Source organism: Balaenoptera borealis, assembly GCF_965194805.1.
Source record: "Balaenoptera borealis genome assembly, contig: HAP1_SCAFFOLD_1279, whole genome shotgun sequence".
Taxonomy (NCBI): Eukaryota; Metazoa; Chordata; class Mammalia; order Artiodactyla; family Balaenopteridae; genus Balaenoptera; species Balaenoptera borealis.
The window spans coordinates 41,884-59,352 of record NW_028122940.1 but is presented as its reverse complement, the minus strand read 5'-3'; the positions used below and the strand labels follow the sequence as shown (position 1 = coordinate 59,352).

The 17,469-nt window shown below is 47.6% G+C and overlaps 1 protein-coding gene across 1 annotated transcript in view; it reads right to left on the bottom strand.

Annotated features, from left to right (window-relative positions):
• LOC309621951 (uncharacterized protein) overlaps positions 1-17,469 on the bottom strand; it is a gene marked incomplete at its 5' end in the record, with an annotated part of 132,089 nt that overhangs the window by 74,070 nt on the left and 40,550 nt on the right. Inside the window, one exon of the mRNA XM_082409217.1 lies at positions 6,816-6,953. Coding sequence (XP_082265343.1) covers positions 6,816-6,953 — 138 coding nt within the window. The remainder of the gene's footprint in view (positions 1-6,815; positions 6,954-17,469) is intronic.

Below are 17,469 nucleotides of genomic sequence, written 5' to 3'. Positions count from 1 at the left end.
TGAGGTAGGATGAGAAACCAGGCTTGAAGAGGGCAAAAATGACTCTTTCAATTCACCAGTTGGACTGAGCTGTACGTCACCTCTAGGTAATAGCGTGGGAACTGCACAAGCAAAGGGAGACACTGAAGACGACCATGGTAACAGCCGTACTGTTTTCTAATGGACAAAAAAAATGCCTATATTATAAGTTCTATTTCTCCTGCTTTCTGGCAGTATCATGCTCAGAGTGGAGTCCTGGCAAGGAAGTCAGGATACTTAGGTTCTGAAACCTGGTAATGATACTAACATAATGAGAGAACTTGAACAAGTCAACCCGACCTCTCTGAGCCTCAGTTTCCTTACTCACGAAATGAGACTGAGAACATCGAAGTTCTCTAAGGGCCTCCTAGTTCTAAAATGCTTCCAGTCTAGGAAATAGCATAGAAGTCAATACGAGTGCAGGCTGAAGGGAAAGACAGGGCAGGGAGAAGGTTGCTTCCAGCCTAGAGAACAATCTCTGAACCACACCACTTGGCTCTTCTGCCCGTCTGTGCCCAAGATGGGAGCACAGGCAGTTAATAGAGAAGAGTGGAAAACTGCTCAGTCCTTACAGCCATCATTAACTGTCTGATTTTGGGTTTCTCAGGAAGTAGTGATAGTAGAGGTGTCCTGATAGCAAGAACCTTCAGATGATGCCGTTCCTCAAACGTAGTGAGAATTTCTCAACCTCCCTGAGTTTTTCATGACCCTCTTGTTCTTACAGAAAATTTCCAACATCCATCTCTACTTGGAACTCTAAATTCTCTGCAGCATTCTCCTCCTGTGGTGAGCAATGCAACTTCCCTAACACGAAGTGTCTGCAACTTCTCCAGAGTCTCTGCCCCTGCCGTCAGTTCGGCATCGGCTACTGGTACCCCTTTCCAGACACTCATGGGTAGTGCCTACCTTTACCAACATTCTAGCACGACTATGTTATCTGGAGTTACTGACCACAGCCAGATCTCCACTTCAGCTGCTTCCTATCCAGGTGTTCTTGAGTGGGACATCACAGCAAGCACTGAAAAGAATTCTTCTTCACTCGGAGACTTTACTCTGGCACTCACTGACCGCCACACAGCTGCCTCCTCCATGTTTCTGGCAGCCCAGTATGATAAAACTTCAGACGCCAAGAACATGGTCCCTCTACATCCATCGCTTTCTGCCAGCCTTGCTCAGGGAACACCATCTCAGATTCCAAATCAGGGGCAGAGCCGCCTGCCACTTCCCTGCCAGGAAGGAAGCCAGGTATATTACTATAACCAAGGCACACTGGGGTCTTTACTGTATGGAGAACTTGGCTCCTGCCCGCAATCCTACGGCTCGGCGTCATACACAGGAAGTCGGGCCTCTGGGCAACCAGAAATGGGAATGGGACTGAAGGAGATTCAGCCCACAAATATCCGACCACCAGCTTCCACCTCTGCAGTCTGCCACCCTGTGTCTGCTCAACGCATCACAGAAACAAGTTTTCAAGGTGAGTATAACAAACGCCAGAGAAAGTTGAAGAATGAGGTCGGCACTCAAAAATGGGGTCAAATCGACAGCTGGGAAGGGGTGTACAGGCAGGTAGAATTTAGATCCTGAGCCTTTAATAACCACTACCTTCGCTCAGTGCCCTCTGTTTTTAGACTCTCTATGAGAACACCTAGGGCTTCCCTGGTGGCGCCGTGGTTAAGAATCCGCCTGCCAATGCAATGCGGGGGACACGGGTTCGAGCCCTGGTCTGCGAAGATCCCACATGCCGTGCAGCAACTAAGCGCATGTGCCACAACGACGGAGCCTGCATTCTAGAGCCCGTGAGCCTCAACTACCGAAGCCCACGTGCCTACAGCCCATGCTCCGCAACAAGAGAAGCCACCGCGATGAGAAGCCCGCACACCGCAACCGAGAGTAGCCCCCGCTAGCCGCCAACTAGAGAAAGCCCGTGCACAGCAATGAGAGACCCAGTGCAGCCAAAAAAATAAATACGTAGAATAAATAAGTTCAAACAGTAAATAAATACATAAACATAAATTACAAAAAAAAGAACACCTAATGCAGGTGGGAAGGTGGGAGGGCCACTGTAGAGGTCATCTATGCTACATGTACAAGAACGCCGAGAGCACACCAATCGGTACCACACTTTTCACTGCTGTAGCCGATCGTTCCCCCTGTACTGCCACACTGTAGCACTCCCTTCCCTCATCTACTGCTATAGTCTCTTCGGAAGGTGTTTCAGAACTCTTGTTATGTGAGTGCCAGTTGAACTGTCCTCACTTCCTTCATTTATACCAGGATTGAAGACCTTGTGGTCCGAGATCCTGTCCAGAGAGCAAGCAGGCTAAGACTCTGTCTTTGTTGATGTATTTCATCAGCAAGGGCTCTACCCCCTCTCCTAGTTCATGGTGTGACGTGTTCTTGGCCTCTCGGGAAAGTGGGGAGAATGGAAAGGACCCTATATGAGAATGCTAGGCTTTGTAAAACATTTCAGGTTTTTAAAAATAAGACTCATTTTGTATTGGACTTATAACAGTCCTATGAAATACAAAGCGAGCCGAGAATCAGCGACAGGAAAGGCTCACCAGTAAGAATTACAACAGTCACCGCTTACCCCGTAGCATAGGGCACTGTCCATGATCCTTAAGAAGAGTTAGTAGAAATGCCTTGCCCATCTTGCCCCTGAACCCCTTGAAAGGTACACGACTGCTGTGTTGGTGTTTAGGGGGAGCATCTCACTTACCAGGGACTGACTTCTCCCTTGATCCCTTTGTAGGGATGGAGACCTCCCCCCTGGTGATGAAAAATTCCCTGGGATTGCAACCTCCAAGCCAGACGTTTTGTGTGACACAAAGTCAAGAACTCCCCAAGTCCTGCAGTAGCAGAAACAGCCACATACTTGAGAGTAACCCACCATCTGAACTTGGGGACATTTCAGTGACAGCTCCAGTCCAGAGTGCCAGGCGTCTCCTGGCCCTGCCTCCAGCTCCAAGCCAGGGACAAATAGAGAGTAAGCACGTGGATGATATCAAAACCAAGCTTTCAAAGCCTCTGGATGCCTACCAGATCCCAACAGAGAACCAAGATCCTCCACTACTCCCTTTAGGAATCCCTGATATTCACCAGCCGCTGGCCTGCACCGATCCCCTCAGCCAAGAGGAGCAGCCTGGTTCTGAAAATGCTGATCTGGGAGAGAACAGCCGGAGTCGTCAGGACCTAGGGACACTTGAAAATGGGATTGAACCTAGCAGTGGTCTTGCAGACATTACTACACTGGCGGAGGATATTCACCTTCCCCAGCTCTTTAATCCTTTGAAAGATCTTGATCAATCCCAAGGTCCCAACGTGATCAAAGCTAAAGACACCAGAGCCATTAAGGTGAATCAGGTGCAGGAAAAGCCAAGTGTCATAAAGGTTCCCTCTGATCAACCCAGGAAGAACAAACAGAAAGCCTCTGAGCCTATCAGTGGCGCTCCCAAGGCCAAAATCCAGCCAAAGAATCCAGAGTGCCTGTTAGGGGGAGAAGTGGTTACATGCCACGCTGCAGTCAGTGACAGGGCTCCTGTGAACACGGCCAAGCACTCTCAAGGCAAACCTCAGAAAGCTGCATCCAGAAAGATCAGCAAAACTAAGAGCCACGGGCAGGAAAAGACCAAAAGGACCAGAGGGAGAAACAAGGCTGAGGAGAACAAGCAGTCAGGGAACAAAGTCAAGGCAGAAGAGAAGCCAGCAATCCCCCACACGAAGCGAAAGGAACACCAAACTGAGCTTCTCCAACAGAGCTTTCAAAAGCCTCGAACCTCCCTTGGCGTGCGCATGCTGGAGTCTGTGAAGGTTCTTCATGCGCTGGGGAAGAAGAATGAGACGAAAACTGGGCTCTCTTCCTGTCGGCTCTTGGGAAAGTCAAGCAACCCCAAAGACCCCCAGCCACCCCCAGCTATCCAGCCATGGCGGCATACCCCACGTGAGGGGAAGGGTCCTGAGAAAACGCAAGTCCAAGCCCAGAAACCAGACAGCAGTGCTGAAACAGAGTGTCCGTCTCCAGCCCAGTATGAGCGGCCTCCTCCTGGGAAGGTCAAGTTGATACCTCTGCCTTTTTCTGCCTGGGACAAGCCTCAAGCTCGACCCGCTCCTCGGAGGCCACAGTCTCTGGCCTCACATCGGCCTGCTGGGGCTTACCGTGCCCAGCCTGGTTCTACTGACTCAGCTCAACCTGCTGCAGCCAATTCATCCCAGCCAGCTCCTGCCTCTTTGCCAGGCCCCGCCAAACCAGCTCAGCCAACTGTGACCAACCCAACCCAACCGGCTTGGCCCAACCATACCCAGCCTCGTGTCCCTCAGTCTGCTGCTCCTAGGCCTGCACCCTCCAAAACTTCATCTGGCGCTCCTCTCCAGCGGGAGCCTGTTCCCCCTGCTGTGAATAAGCGCCAGTCCCCACCCAAGCTCCAAACCCACTTTCTACTCCAAGACTTCAGCAAGCAACGAGTTCCATGGAGGGAACCCAACGTGCCTGAGCCAGTCATGTCAAAGCCCATCGAACAAGAGCAGAGGCCAGAGCGAGAGGCCATGAAGAGGCGGGCTCAACAACAACGGGAGAATGCTGCCGGATACACCTCTTCGGGCAAGCTGCAATTTTTCACCGAGAGGGAAAACGAAATGGAAATTGCCGACTACTACGGATACGTCAAGTGAGAGCTGCTAGGATTCTTGGTGCCACCTTGGCTACCAGCTGTTCTTCCATACACAGGTAAGACAGGTATAGAACTGAGTAAGTAAATGGAATACAATTAATAGACGAGTAACAAACCTTTCGAATTTTCAGATGCTGCTAACTGGGGCGTGAGAAAGGAAGGACTGAAAGTTGGATGGGAGAATGAAGGAAAGGGGTAAAAACTGAGCAAAGAGGAAGGAACTTGGCCCAGGGCTAGGAAGGCCAAAAGAGACGTATGGATTTAGGAAAGGAAGCAGGAGCGAGGATGAAATGGCAGAAGTAAAAAGCAGGGTCAGAGGTCTGGGTTGAAAGAACACAATTGGAGTAGAGTTGAAGGTGACAGAAGATGAGTCTAGGTTTACTAGGAGAAATAGAAAAAGTCTCTCGGGGACGCTGGCCTTAAGTCTCACAACCACCAGATAGGTATTTCAGAAAACAAGAGGTTCAGGACACATCTCTGAAAGGTCTGAGTTGCCTTATTCAGGTGTGACTGTAGTGGGGGAATAGGGAAATCTACCAGAGAAGTGGCTAGGGCTCAGAGTTATCCTAGGGGCAGCTGACGACAGGGGCAGAGCCAAGGGAACTGCTGGATCAGGAGGCCCACGAACAAAGCAGGGGCATAGCCGCCTGTCACTTCCCTGCCAGGAAGGAAGCCAGGTATATTACTGTAACCAAGGCACACTGGGGTCTTTACTGTATGGAGAACTTGGCTCCTGCCCGCAATCCTACGGCTCGGCGTCACACACAGGAAGTAGGGCCTCTGGGCAACCAGAAATGGGAATGGGACTGAAGGAGATTCAGCCCACAAATATCCGACCACCAGCTTCCACCTCTGCAGTCTGCCACCCTGTGTCTGCTCAACGCATCACAGAAACAAGTTTTCAAGGTGAGTATACAGACGGCAGAGAAAAGTTGAACAATGAGGTCAGCATTCAAAAATGGGGTCAAATCGACAGCTGGGAAGGGGTGTAGAGACAGGTAGAATTTAGATCCTGAGCCTTTAATAACCACTACCTTCTCTCAGTGCTCTCTGTTTTTAGACTCTATATGAGAACACCTAGGGCTTCCCTGGTGGCGCCTGCCAATGCAGGGGACACGGGTTCGAGCCCTGGTCTGCGAAGATCCCACATGCCGTGCAGCAACTAAGCGCATGTGCCACGACGACGGAGCCTGCATTCTAGAGCCCGTGAGCCTCAACTACCGAAGCCCACGTGCCTACAGCCCATGCTCCGCAACAAGAGAAGCCACCGCGATGAGATGCCCGCACACCGCAACCGAGAGTAGCCCCCGCTAGCCGCCAACTAGAGAAAGCCCGTGCACAGCAATGAGAGACCCAGTGCAGCCAAAAAAATAAATACGTAGAATAAATAAGTTCAAACAGTAAATAAATACATAAACATAAATTACAAAAAAAAAGAACACCTAATGCAGGTGGGAAGGTGGGAGGGCCACCGTAGAGGTCATCTATGCTACATGTACAAGAACCCCGAGAGCACACCAATCGGTACCACACTTTTCACTGCTGTAGCCGATCATTCCCCCTGTACTGCCACACTGTAGCACTCCCTTCCCTCATCTACTGCTATAGTCTCTTCGGAAGGTGTTTCCGAACTCTTGTTATGAGAGTGCCAGTTGAACTGTCCTCACTTCCTTCATTTATACCAGGATTGAAGACCTTGTGGTCCGAGATCCTGTCCAGAGAGCAAGCAGGCTAAGACTCTGTCTTTGTTGATGTATTTCATCAGAAAGGGCTCTACCCCCTCTCCTAGTTCATGGTGTGAAGTGTTCTTGGCCTCTCGGGAAAGTGGGGAGAATGGAAAGGACCCTATATGAGAATGCTAGGCTCTGTAAAACATTTCAGGTTTTTAAAAATAAGACTCATTTTGTATTGGACTGACAACAGTCCTATGAAATACAAAGAAGGCCGAGAATCAGTGACAGGAAAGGATCACCAGTAAGAACTACAGCAGTCACCGCTTACCTCGTAGCATAGGGCACTGTCCGTGATCCTTAAGAAGAGTTAGTAGAAATGCCTTGCCCATCTTGCCCCTGAACCCCTTGAAAGGTACACGACTGCTGTGTTGGTGTTTAGGGGGAGCATCTCACTTACCAGGGACTGACTTCTCCCTTGATTCCTCTGTAGTGATGGAGACTTCCCCGCTGATGAAAAATTCCCTGGGATTGCAACCTCCAAGCCAGACAGCTTTCCTATGGAATGACAGAGAACTTGTCAAGGTGAAACACCAGTCTGCGGGAGAAAGGGAAGAAGAGAATGATGGAAATCGTTTCTGGGAAACTATTTTTACATTATGTGTTGTTTGTTCCCGGTAAATAAACTGAAATCTTCTTAACAGTACAACAAAATCTAAACCACTAAAGCCAACAATACAGGAGTATAACGTTCGACAAAAATTTCTTTGGCTGCGCAGCATGTGGGATCTTAGCTCCCCAACCAGGGATTGAACCCACGCCTGCTGCATTGGAAGCGCAGAGTCTTCACCACGGGACCACCGGGGAAGTCCCAGGACTATCACTTTTAAAGGAGAAGGTACAAACCCCTCGGTTCTATGAACTGGAGATTTTTAGTAAGAAGTCAATATATTTGTTGTTAGGCACATTTTATGTTAGGCTGTCTCCCTGCACAGGATGCAGGCGCCTTGAGAATGGAAGTCATATCCCTCTATAGTACGTCCCTCTTCTTTCTGCTTTGCAGTTTGCTGCTCCACTTGTTCAACCCCACCTAGTAATAACCTATACTTCCCTTGTTCCTGTTTTCCCATCTGGAAAACAGACAAAAGGCAACCAAACAACGCAAAGGTCTCAACAAATAAGGGATATCCAAAACCAGAGATGGCCAGAACTTCTGTACCCCTGATGAAATAGTCCTCATACAAAACCTGATAATCAAATTCCTTAATGCTAGGAATCACAGTGAAAAATAGTATCTGAACTGACTTCTGTCAGATGAGTGAGAACTAAGGTTAATTCAGTGTATCTGAAGCATAGAAAGTGAGGGCAAAAGTGGCACAAGATGGGGCTAGAGAAGCAGAGAGGATTCTAGACCACGCAGAGTCTTAAAGGCCAACAGTGTGTTTTCTATTCTCAAAACAATGTTTGTGAGCGATGTTTATGAGCAACGTTCCAACTTGCTTTGAAGGTTTCTTGTGTGAAGAGTGGATTGGAAGGAAACAAGATATATGGACACTAGTTAGGACCTAATCGCAACAGACAGGCAAGTTCAGTATTAGGAAGTTGAGGAAGAGCTGGCTGACAGATTCCAAAGAAATTCAGGAGATGAACTGAAGCGGGCTTAATGGGGTAGGAGATGGAGGAAAGGAAGGTCTTAGGGAATTCAAGGGTTTACTGCACACATGAGCAAAGTCTCAAAATTAATCATTTGAACGTACAGAGGCGGATCTCCCAAATGACACCGGTTAGGAAGCAACGGTACGCCCTTTAGAATTCCTAGAGACAACACAAATCAACTGTTTCGATGGAAAATTCGGCGGGACTCTTGATTTCCATGGGAATACAGAGAAAAGAGACACTGATCTGGCTTGCAGGTATATTTAGGAAGCTGTTAGCCGGACATCACCTACTAGTATCATGTAAGTAGGCCGTCCGAAGTAGGAAGCTTAGGGGAAAAACCTGGAGGAAAACTTAAAAGCTTAAGCCACACCTCTACACTACACCACCTTTCACAATTTCTTCTCAGATAAGCATCATCCCCATCAGTGAAGAAACTCGTACCTCATAATAGGAAAAACAGGCCTAAAGATTCAATGTGTGTCTTGGGAGGTCCCATCTATGCGATATCTTCCTGGGACCAGAAAAGGCCCCAGGAAGATCCATCTCTGCACCCCTGAAAGCTTACCACCAAGGAAAATGACTAGGTCCATAGATTTCCTCCCTCAAACCAGCTTACCTCACACATAGATCATTAGCAACTCCGCCCTTACTCACATTATCACAGTCACAAGAGTGGTTAGGGAGAAAAGCACTAACCAGGGGAACTAAAACAGAGGCAATCCAGGCCAAGCTGGGCTGGTGGCAGATATCTTGCTCCTTACGCTCGGGTGCATAATGCGACTCACCACAGTGCCTTTTTCACAGACCCTTTTGAACGTTTCTCCACAGAATCCAACAGCTCAAGTTAGTTCATGACGCTTCAAGGTCAACAATCGTCAAGAGAAAAACATGCAATATGTCTTACAATGTTGGATTCCTTACAAACAGGACAAGGAGATAACCATGTAGACAAAACCAGAGCATTTGAAAACATCTGTATTCTACAAACACACCAGTGAATGCTATAAATAAGGTACTATGACATAAAACAAAATGAAAACTAGATGTGAGACTGTTCTCTTCAGTGTACAGACTTCATGGCAGTTGCTGCACACTATCTAGCTACTTAGATCTTTAACTCTCTGTTCTGTTAATACCAAATGAGGCCCAAGTGTGTCAACCTGTTTCCCACAGAAACCAAAAAGTCTACATGCATCTCTTTTCTCCTGTGCCCTTTCACCTTACCTGCTCCCAATTCTCCACCAACGTCCTCCTCTTTCTCTAATTATTCTCCTCTTCATTTTGCTTGGCCTTGCCCCCAAGCATGCAAGACAGAGAGTCCTAGAGGTCCAAGATTCTAGAGTGGCTGTTTGCAAGGCGGAGGAGATTACAGTAACTGCCACACTGTATATACTTCTGTGCAAAGAAAAAGGGACAGTGTTCAGAATGTCTCTCACATATAACAAGAGCTGGAGATGGCAGGATACCTGTGTGGCCCAAGGAACTAGAGCTAGCAAATTATGGGCCAAACAATTGCAACCAAAGGCTGGAAGAGGAAAGGTCTGCAACCAGCTCTGTCTCCTAGCTCTCTGGTATTTGCTGCCAACGGGCAGAGTCTATTTCGTGAAGCATCAAGCACTGAAAAGAAGACTCCTGCTGCTGGAAGGTGACAGGAAGTAACGTCCAATGCAAGATCAAGGCTTGTCCTCGAAGCAATGCCCATAATGGAAGAAAAAAAAAAAAGAGAAAGCGGAAGAGAAATGTTAAGTCGCAAGTCCAACCTGGCCCCCAGCCTAGCCCAGCCCAAGGAAGGTAGGAGTCAAGGAGAAGAAACTAAAAGAGAAGAGCCTTGGACCACAACATTCTCCACAAGGTACACTCAAGAAACTTCACCCTACTCTTGAACCAAGTTACAAAGAGAGCTTCTTAATCCCTACTTTGGCTCCTTAAAAGCTGCTATCAGTTCACTCATTAGACACATCTGATTTCAGAACAACTGTAATAGTTCAAACTAGATGGCTCTTTCCTTCCTAAGGATTATTAATTAAATAAGATCTATATAGCTCTAAGTATATGATACATAAAATAGAATACTCTGTAGAATATAAGTAACTCTTAGTTCAGTGTATTAATGAACGTCTGTAAGAAATGTTGCAATGATTTCCCTAATGGAAGAGCCTGGGGGAGGTAAATCTGTCTTCTAGGATTTCCTCCTCCCCAAAGCTCAGAAACTCAGGTGTTGTTTTAGCTCTCCTACACTCTCTTCACCCAAGCCCGCCTTCCTGTTGGGGATCGGACCTCCCTATTGGCTCTCTCATACCTTTCAACTGCCTGCTTTGTGACATCACTCTCCTCCCAAACCTACTACCACTTGGTAGAGCCTTGGGGTTTCCGTGGAGCTGTTTGGACCAGTAACCAGTGACCTCTGTACTGGACACGTGCGCCGTTCAGCTGCAGCCACTCAGACATCCTCTAGTGTTGTCTCCTCATCCCTTGTACCTGCAGTGGATGCTTCCTCTTCTCTGACCATGTCAGGTAAGAAAAGAAACTTTGGAAAGTTTTGCGTTCGATTTCTTTTGCCCCTAAATTGAGTAGGAGATTCAAAATAGCATGGAATAATGAGGGAAAGTATTGAACTACAAGTCTGGAGACCTAATTTCACTTTTGACTTTGACGTTTACTATCTGTGTGACTTTGGACAAATCACTGGCTGTCTCACAAAGCCTGTTGCTTTCCTTAACTGTTACGTTAGGATACCACATTGGGTTGATCACTCTGATCCCCTTCTTTTCCAGTATTGAGCCTTAAAGGGTACCCATGTAGAAAACGAAATCAGACACTTCTCAAGAGTGTTTCAACAGAAACACAGAAAAGCCAGGGGACATAGAAAACTAGCAATATATACCAAGATGTTTCATCTCTAATGGTCTCCCTCCACTAGGATTTCGACTAGTTGAAAAGAGAGAATAGGGAGAGAGGATGGAGAGTACTGGGCTCTACAGGGAGGCACAGAGTCGAGCGTAAGGAAGTTTAGGACGGTTTTCATTAGCACAGGCCAACAGGCACCAAGAGATGGGAGAAAATGTAAGAATGAAGAGGGAAAGCATAGAGGAGCTCTCAAGAAAAACGGAGTTTGCAATGGAATGCTGATGGGAACCAAAGATTTTCAATTAAAGCAGAAACAGCACAGAGGGAAACCTGCTCAGAGCAGGGCAAAACCAAGTTGATGGTAGCAAACCCTTACATTAACAGACTTAAGAAGGAAAGTAAGGCCAGAACAGGGGATCACCGGGAAAGGCAGCTTATCAGAAAAGTCATACTCCGTTTTCTTTCTTTTATTGCCTCTCTGAATACAGTTGGCCACTTGACAGTTTTGAATATAAACATTTTAGAAATACGTTTTAGAAATGATGCCTCCTATAAACAAGCAACCACAGTGGTTATCTAGGGGGCTGCTTTTCAGTGTTTTATTCTTTCTAATTTTTAAACTAGGTAGACATTTCACCAATTCAACATTTTAAGTGATATCTTCTAAATTGAATCAGAAGGACTATTTTCCTTGGTGTGATATGTAGGTTCTAAGGCAAGGCTGCTTTTCATTTTTACAGTTATTTCCTTCCTAACACAGAGAGCACATTGATCAACAGCCATCGTTCGCTTGTAGATCTTAGCTACCGAAGAAGAAGAAGAAGAAGAAAAAGTCAAGCCCCACATCTCTAATTCCCCCCACTTAGGGAATTCCCTGGCGGTCCAGTGCTTAGGACTCGGTGCTTTCACGGCCAGGGCCACGCGGCGCGGCCAAAGAAACAAAACAAACAAACATCCACGTTTATCGAAAACCATATTGTGGAGTCCTGTGGATTTTCTTACATTTGAAAATCTTTTTTTTTTTTTTTTTTTATTTTTTTTATTTTTTTTTTTTTTATTTTTATTTTTGGGTGTGTTGGGTCTTCGTTTCTGTGCGAGGGCTTTCTCCAGTTGCGGCAAGCGGGGGCCACTCCTCATCGCGGTGCGCGGGCCTCTCACCATCGCGGCCTCTCTTGTTGCGGAGCACAGGCTCCAGACGCGCAGGCTCAGTAGTTGTGGCTCACGGGCTTCATTGCTCCGTGGCATGTGGGATCTTCCCAGGTCAGGGCTCGAACCCGCGTCCCCTGCATTAGCAGGCAGATTCTCAACCACTGCGCCACCAGGGAAGCCCTGAAAATCTTTTTTAATTGGATTCTAGGCATGATGGTTTTTTGAGGTTTTGGGATGCCATCTTCTTGGATGCTGAAGATGATTCTAATCTAAGTTCTAGGATAAATCCAAAAACCTTCCTGATACATTTTAAGCTTCCTTTCTGCTTATTATATAAGCTATATTCATTGAAATATATATTTCTCCTAGGCTTAATACCTCTTACTTGCTGGGTAAAAATATGAAGGAGCACAATAATGAAACTCTTTTACACTTATTATTTTGCTGTCTGCTTCGTACCGGTTTTCATTGAAATACTTGTCTATATGTGTTGTGGCTACCTATACATGCACATTTATTGCATTCTGTTGCTTGTTATGCATTTTTTACTGACATACCTTCTCTGTCTGTATGCATTGGCTAGGAATTCATTCACCTCTATCACCTCCATCGTGTTTTCTGGTTAATAGTATTCACTAAAATAGAGTGGGCAAAATTCACTTTCATAATATTGCATGGATAGTACAGAATGCCATTTGTTAGTAAATTCATTAGGCTTCGATACTTGCCACATACCCCAGTTTTCATTAATATCTATGGATTTCTTTTTCGTTAACGTAATATGCTTGTCATGATTTTTCTTTGTCTTTCTAGAACTTATTGTATCTTCCTCCATATAAATCATACGCAATAGATCAGCTTATTCATCTATTAATTATTACTGCTATTATTATTGGTGGTGGTGTTATAACCACTTTATAGGTGAGGAATCTGAAGTAATCAGATAACTTTTCCCTTTCCAAAAGCACTTAAGAAATCCACTTTCGGGTAATCATTTTGAGGTAGGATGAGAAACCAGGCTTGAAGAGGGCAAAAATGACTCTTTCAATTCACCAGTTGGACTGAGCTGTACGTCACCTCTAGGTAATAGCGTGGGAACTGCACAAGCAAAGGGAGACACTGAAGACGACCATGGTAATAGCCGTACTGTTTTCTAATGGACAAAAAAAATGCCTATATTATAAGTTCTATTTCTCCTGCTTTCTGGCAGTATCATGCTCAGAGTGGAGTCCTGGCAAGGAAGTCAGGATACTTAGGTTCTGAAACCTGGTAATGATACTAACATAATGAGAGAACTTGAACAAGTCAACCCGACCTCTCTGAGCCTCAGTTTCCTTACTCACGAAATGAGACTGAGAACATCGAAGTTCTCTAAGGGCCTCCTAGTTCTAAAATGCTTCCAGTCTAGGAAATAGCATAGAAGTCAATACGAGTGCAGGCTGAAGGGAAAGACAGGGCAGGGAGAAGGTTGCTTCCAGCCTAGAGAACAATCTCTGAACCACACCACTTGGCTCTTCTGCCCGTCTGTGCCCAAGATGGGAGCACAGGCAGTTAATAGAGAAGAGTGGAAAACTGCTCAGTCCTTACAGCCATCATTAACTGTCTGATTTTGGGTTTCTCAGGAAGTAGTGATAGTAGAGGTGTCCTGATAGCAAGAACCTTCAGATGATGCCGTTCCTCAAACGTAGTGAGAATTTCTCAACCTCCCTGAGTTTTTCATGACCCTCTTGTTCTTACAGAAAATTTCCAACATCCATCTCTACTTGGAACTCTAAATTCTCTGCAGCATTCTCCTCCTGTGGTGAGCAATGCAACTTCCCTAACACGAAGTGTCTGCAACTTCTCCAGAGTCTCTGCCCCTGCCGTCAGTTCGGCATCGGCTACCGGTACCCCTTTCCAGACACTCATGGGTAGTGCCTACCTTTACCAACATTCTAGCACGACTATGTTATCTGGAGTTACTGACCACAGCCAGATCTCCACTTCAGCTGCTTCCTATCCAGGTGTTCTTGAGTGGGACATCACAGCAAGCACTGAAAAGAATTCTTCTTCACTCGGAGACTTTACTCTGGCACTCACTGACCGCCACACAGCTGCCTCCTCCATGTTTCTGGCAGCCCAGTATGATAAAACTTCAGACGCCAAGAACATGGTCCCTCTACATCCATCGCTTTCTGCCAGCCTTGCTCAGGGAACACCATCTCAGATTCCAAATCAGGGGCAGAGCCGCCTGCCACTTCCCTGCCAGGAAGGAAGCCAGGTATATTACTATAACCAAGGCACACTGGGGTCTTTACTGTATGGAGAACTTGGCTCCTGCCCGCAATCCTACGGCTCGGCGTCATACACAGGAAGTCGGGCCTCTGGGCAACCAGAAATGGGAATGGGACTGAAGGAGATTCAGCCCACAAATATCCGACCACCAGCTTCCACCTCTGCAGTCTGCCACCCTGTGTCTGCTCAACGCATCACAGAAACAAGTTTTCAAGGTGAGTATAACAAACGCCAGAGAAAGTTGAAGAATGAGGTCGGCACTCAAAAATGGGGTCAAATCGACAGCTGGGAAGGGGTGTACAGGCAGGTAGAATTTAGATCCTGAGCCTTTAATAACCACTACCTTCGCTCAGTGCCCTCTGTTTTTAGACTCTCTATGAGAACACCTAGGGCTTCCCTGGTGGCGCCGTGGTTAAGAATCCGCCTGCCAATGCAATGCGGGGGACACGGGTTCGAGCCCTGGTCTGCGAAGATCCCACATGCCGTGCAGCAACTAAGCGCATGTGCCACAACGACGGAGCCTGCATTCTAGAGCCCGTGAGCCTCAACTACCGAAGCCCACGTGCCTACAGCCCATGCTCCGCAACAAAGAGAAGCCACCGCGATGAGAAGCCCGCACACCGCAACCAAGAGTAGCCCCCGCTAGCCGCCAACTAGAGAAAGCCCGTGCACAGCAATGAGAGACCCAGTGCAGCCAAAAAAATAAATACGTAGAATAAATAAGTTCAAACAGTAAATAAATACATAAACATAAATTACAAAAAAAAGAACACCTAATGCAGGTGGGAAGGTGGGAGGGCCACTGTAGAGGTCATCTATGCTACATGTACAAGAACCCCGAGAGCACACCAATCGGTACCACACTTTTCACTGCTGTAGCCGATCGTTCCCCCTGTACTGCCACACTGTAGCACTCCCTTCCCTCATCTACTGCTATAGTCTCTTCGGAAGGTGTTTCAGAACTCTTGTTATGAGAGTGCCAGTTGAACTGTCCTCACTTCCTTCATTTATACCAGGATTGAAGACCTTGTGGTCCGAGATCCTGTCCAGAGAGCAAGCAGGCTAAGACTCTGTCTTTGTTGATGTATTTCATCAGCAAGGGCTCTACCCCCTCTCCTAGTTCATGGTGTGACGTGTTCTTGGCCTCTCGGGAAAGTGGGGAGAATGGAAAGGACCCTATATGAGAATGCTAGGCTTTGTAAAACATTTCAGGTTTTTAAAAATAAGACTCATTTTGTATTGGACTTATAAACAGTCCTATGAAATACAAAGCGAGCCGAGAATCAGCGACAGGAAAGGCTCACCAGTAAGAATTACAACAGTCACCGCTTACCTCGTAGCATAGGGCACTGTCCGTGATCCTTAAGAAGAGTTAGTAGAAATGCCTTGCCCATCTTGCCCCTGAACCCCTTGAAAGGTACACGACTGCTGTGTTGGTGTTTAGGGGGAGCATCTCACTTACCAGGGACTGACTTCTCCCTTGATCCCTTTGTAGGGATGGAGACCTCCCCCCTGGTGATGAAAAATTCCCTGGGATTGCAACCTCCAAGCCAGACGTTTTGTGTGACACAAAGTCAAGAACTCCCCAAGTCCTGCAGTAGCAGAAACAGCCACATACTTGAGAGTAACCCACCATCTGAACTTGGGGACATTTCAGTGACAGCTCCAGTCCAGAGTGCCAGGCGTCTCCTGGCCCTGCCTCCAGCTCCAAGCCAGGGACAAATAGAGAGTAAGCACGTGGATGATATCAAAACCAAGCTTTCAAAGCCTCTGGATGCCTACCAGATCCCAACAGAGAACCAAGATCCTCCACTACTCCCTTTAGGAATCCCTGATATTCACCAGCCGCTGGCCTGCACCGATCCCCTCAGCCAAGAGGAGCAGCCTGGTTCTGAAAATGCTGATCTGGGAGAGAACAGCCGGAGTCGTCAGGACCTAGGGACACTTGAAAATGGGATTGAACCTAGCAGTGGTCTTGCAGACATTACTACACTGGCGGAGGATATTCACCTTCCCCAGCTCTTTAATCCTTTGAAAGATCTTGATCAATCCCAAGGTCCCAACGTGATCAAAGCTAAAGACACCAGAGCCATTAAGGTGAATCAGGTGCAGGAAAAGCCAAGTGTCATAAAGGTTCCCTCTGATCAACCCAGGAAGAACAAACAGAAAGCCTCTGAGCCTATCAGTGGCGCTCCCAAGGCCAAAATCCAGCCAAAGAATCCAGAGTGCCTGTTAGGGGGAGAAGTGGTTACATGCCACGCTGCAGTCAGTGACAGGGCTCCTGTGAACACGGCCAAGCACTCTCAAGGCAAACCTCAGAAAGCTGCATCCAGAAAGATCAGCAAAACTAAGAGCCACGGGCAGGAAAAGACCAAAAGGACCAGAGGGAGAAACAAGGCTGAGGAGAACAAGCAGTCAGGGAACAAAGTCAAGGCAGAAGAGAAGCCAGCAATCCCCCACACGAAGCGAAAGGAACACCAAACTGAGCTTCTCCAACAGAGCTTTCAAAAGCCTCGAACCTCCCTTGGCGTGCGCATGCTGGAGTCTGTGAAGGTTCTTCATGCGCTGGGGAAGAAGAATGAGACGAAAACTGGGCTCTCTTCCTGTCGGCTCTTGGGAAAGTCAAGCAACCCCAAAGACCCCCAGCCACCCCCAGCTATCCAGCCATGGCGGCATACCCCACGTGAGGGGAAGGGTCCTGAGAAAACGCAAGTCCAAGCCCAGAAACCAGACAGCAGTGCTGAAACAGAGTGTCCATCTCCAGCCCAGTATGAGCGGCCTCCTCCTGGGAAGGTCAAGTTGATACCTCTGCCTTTTTCTGCCTGGGACAAGCCTCAAGCTCGACCCGCTCCTCGGAGGCCACAGTCTCTGGCCTCACATCGGCCTGCTGGGGCTTACCGTGCCCAGCCTGGTTCTACTGACTCAGCTCAACCTGCTGCAGCCAATTCATCCCAGCCAGCTCCTGCCTCTTTGCCAGGCCCCGCCAAACCAGCTCAGCCAACTGTGACCAACCCAACCCAACCGGCTTGGCCCAACCATACCCAGCCTCGTGTCCCTCAGTCTGCTGCTCCTAGGCCTGCACCCTCCAAAACTTCATCTGGCGCTCCTCTCCAGCGGGAGCCTGTTCCCCCTGCTGTGAATAAGCGCCAGTCCCCACCCAAGCTCCAAACCCACTTTCTACTCCA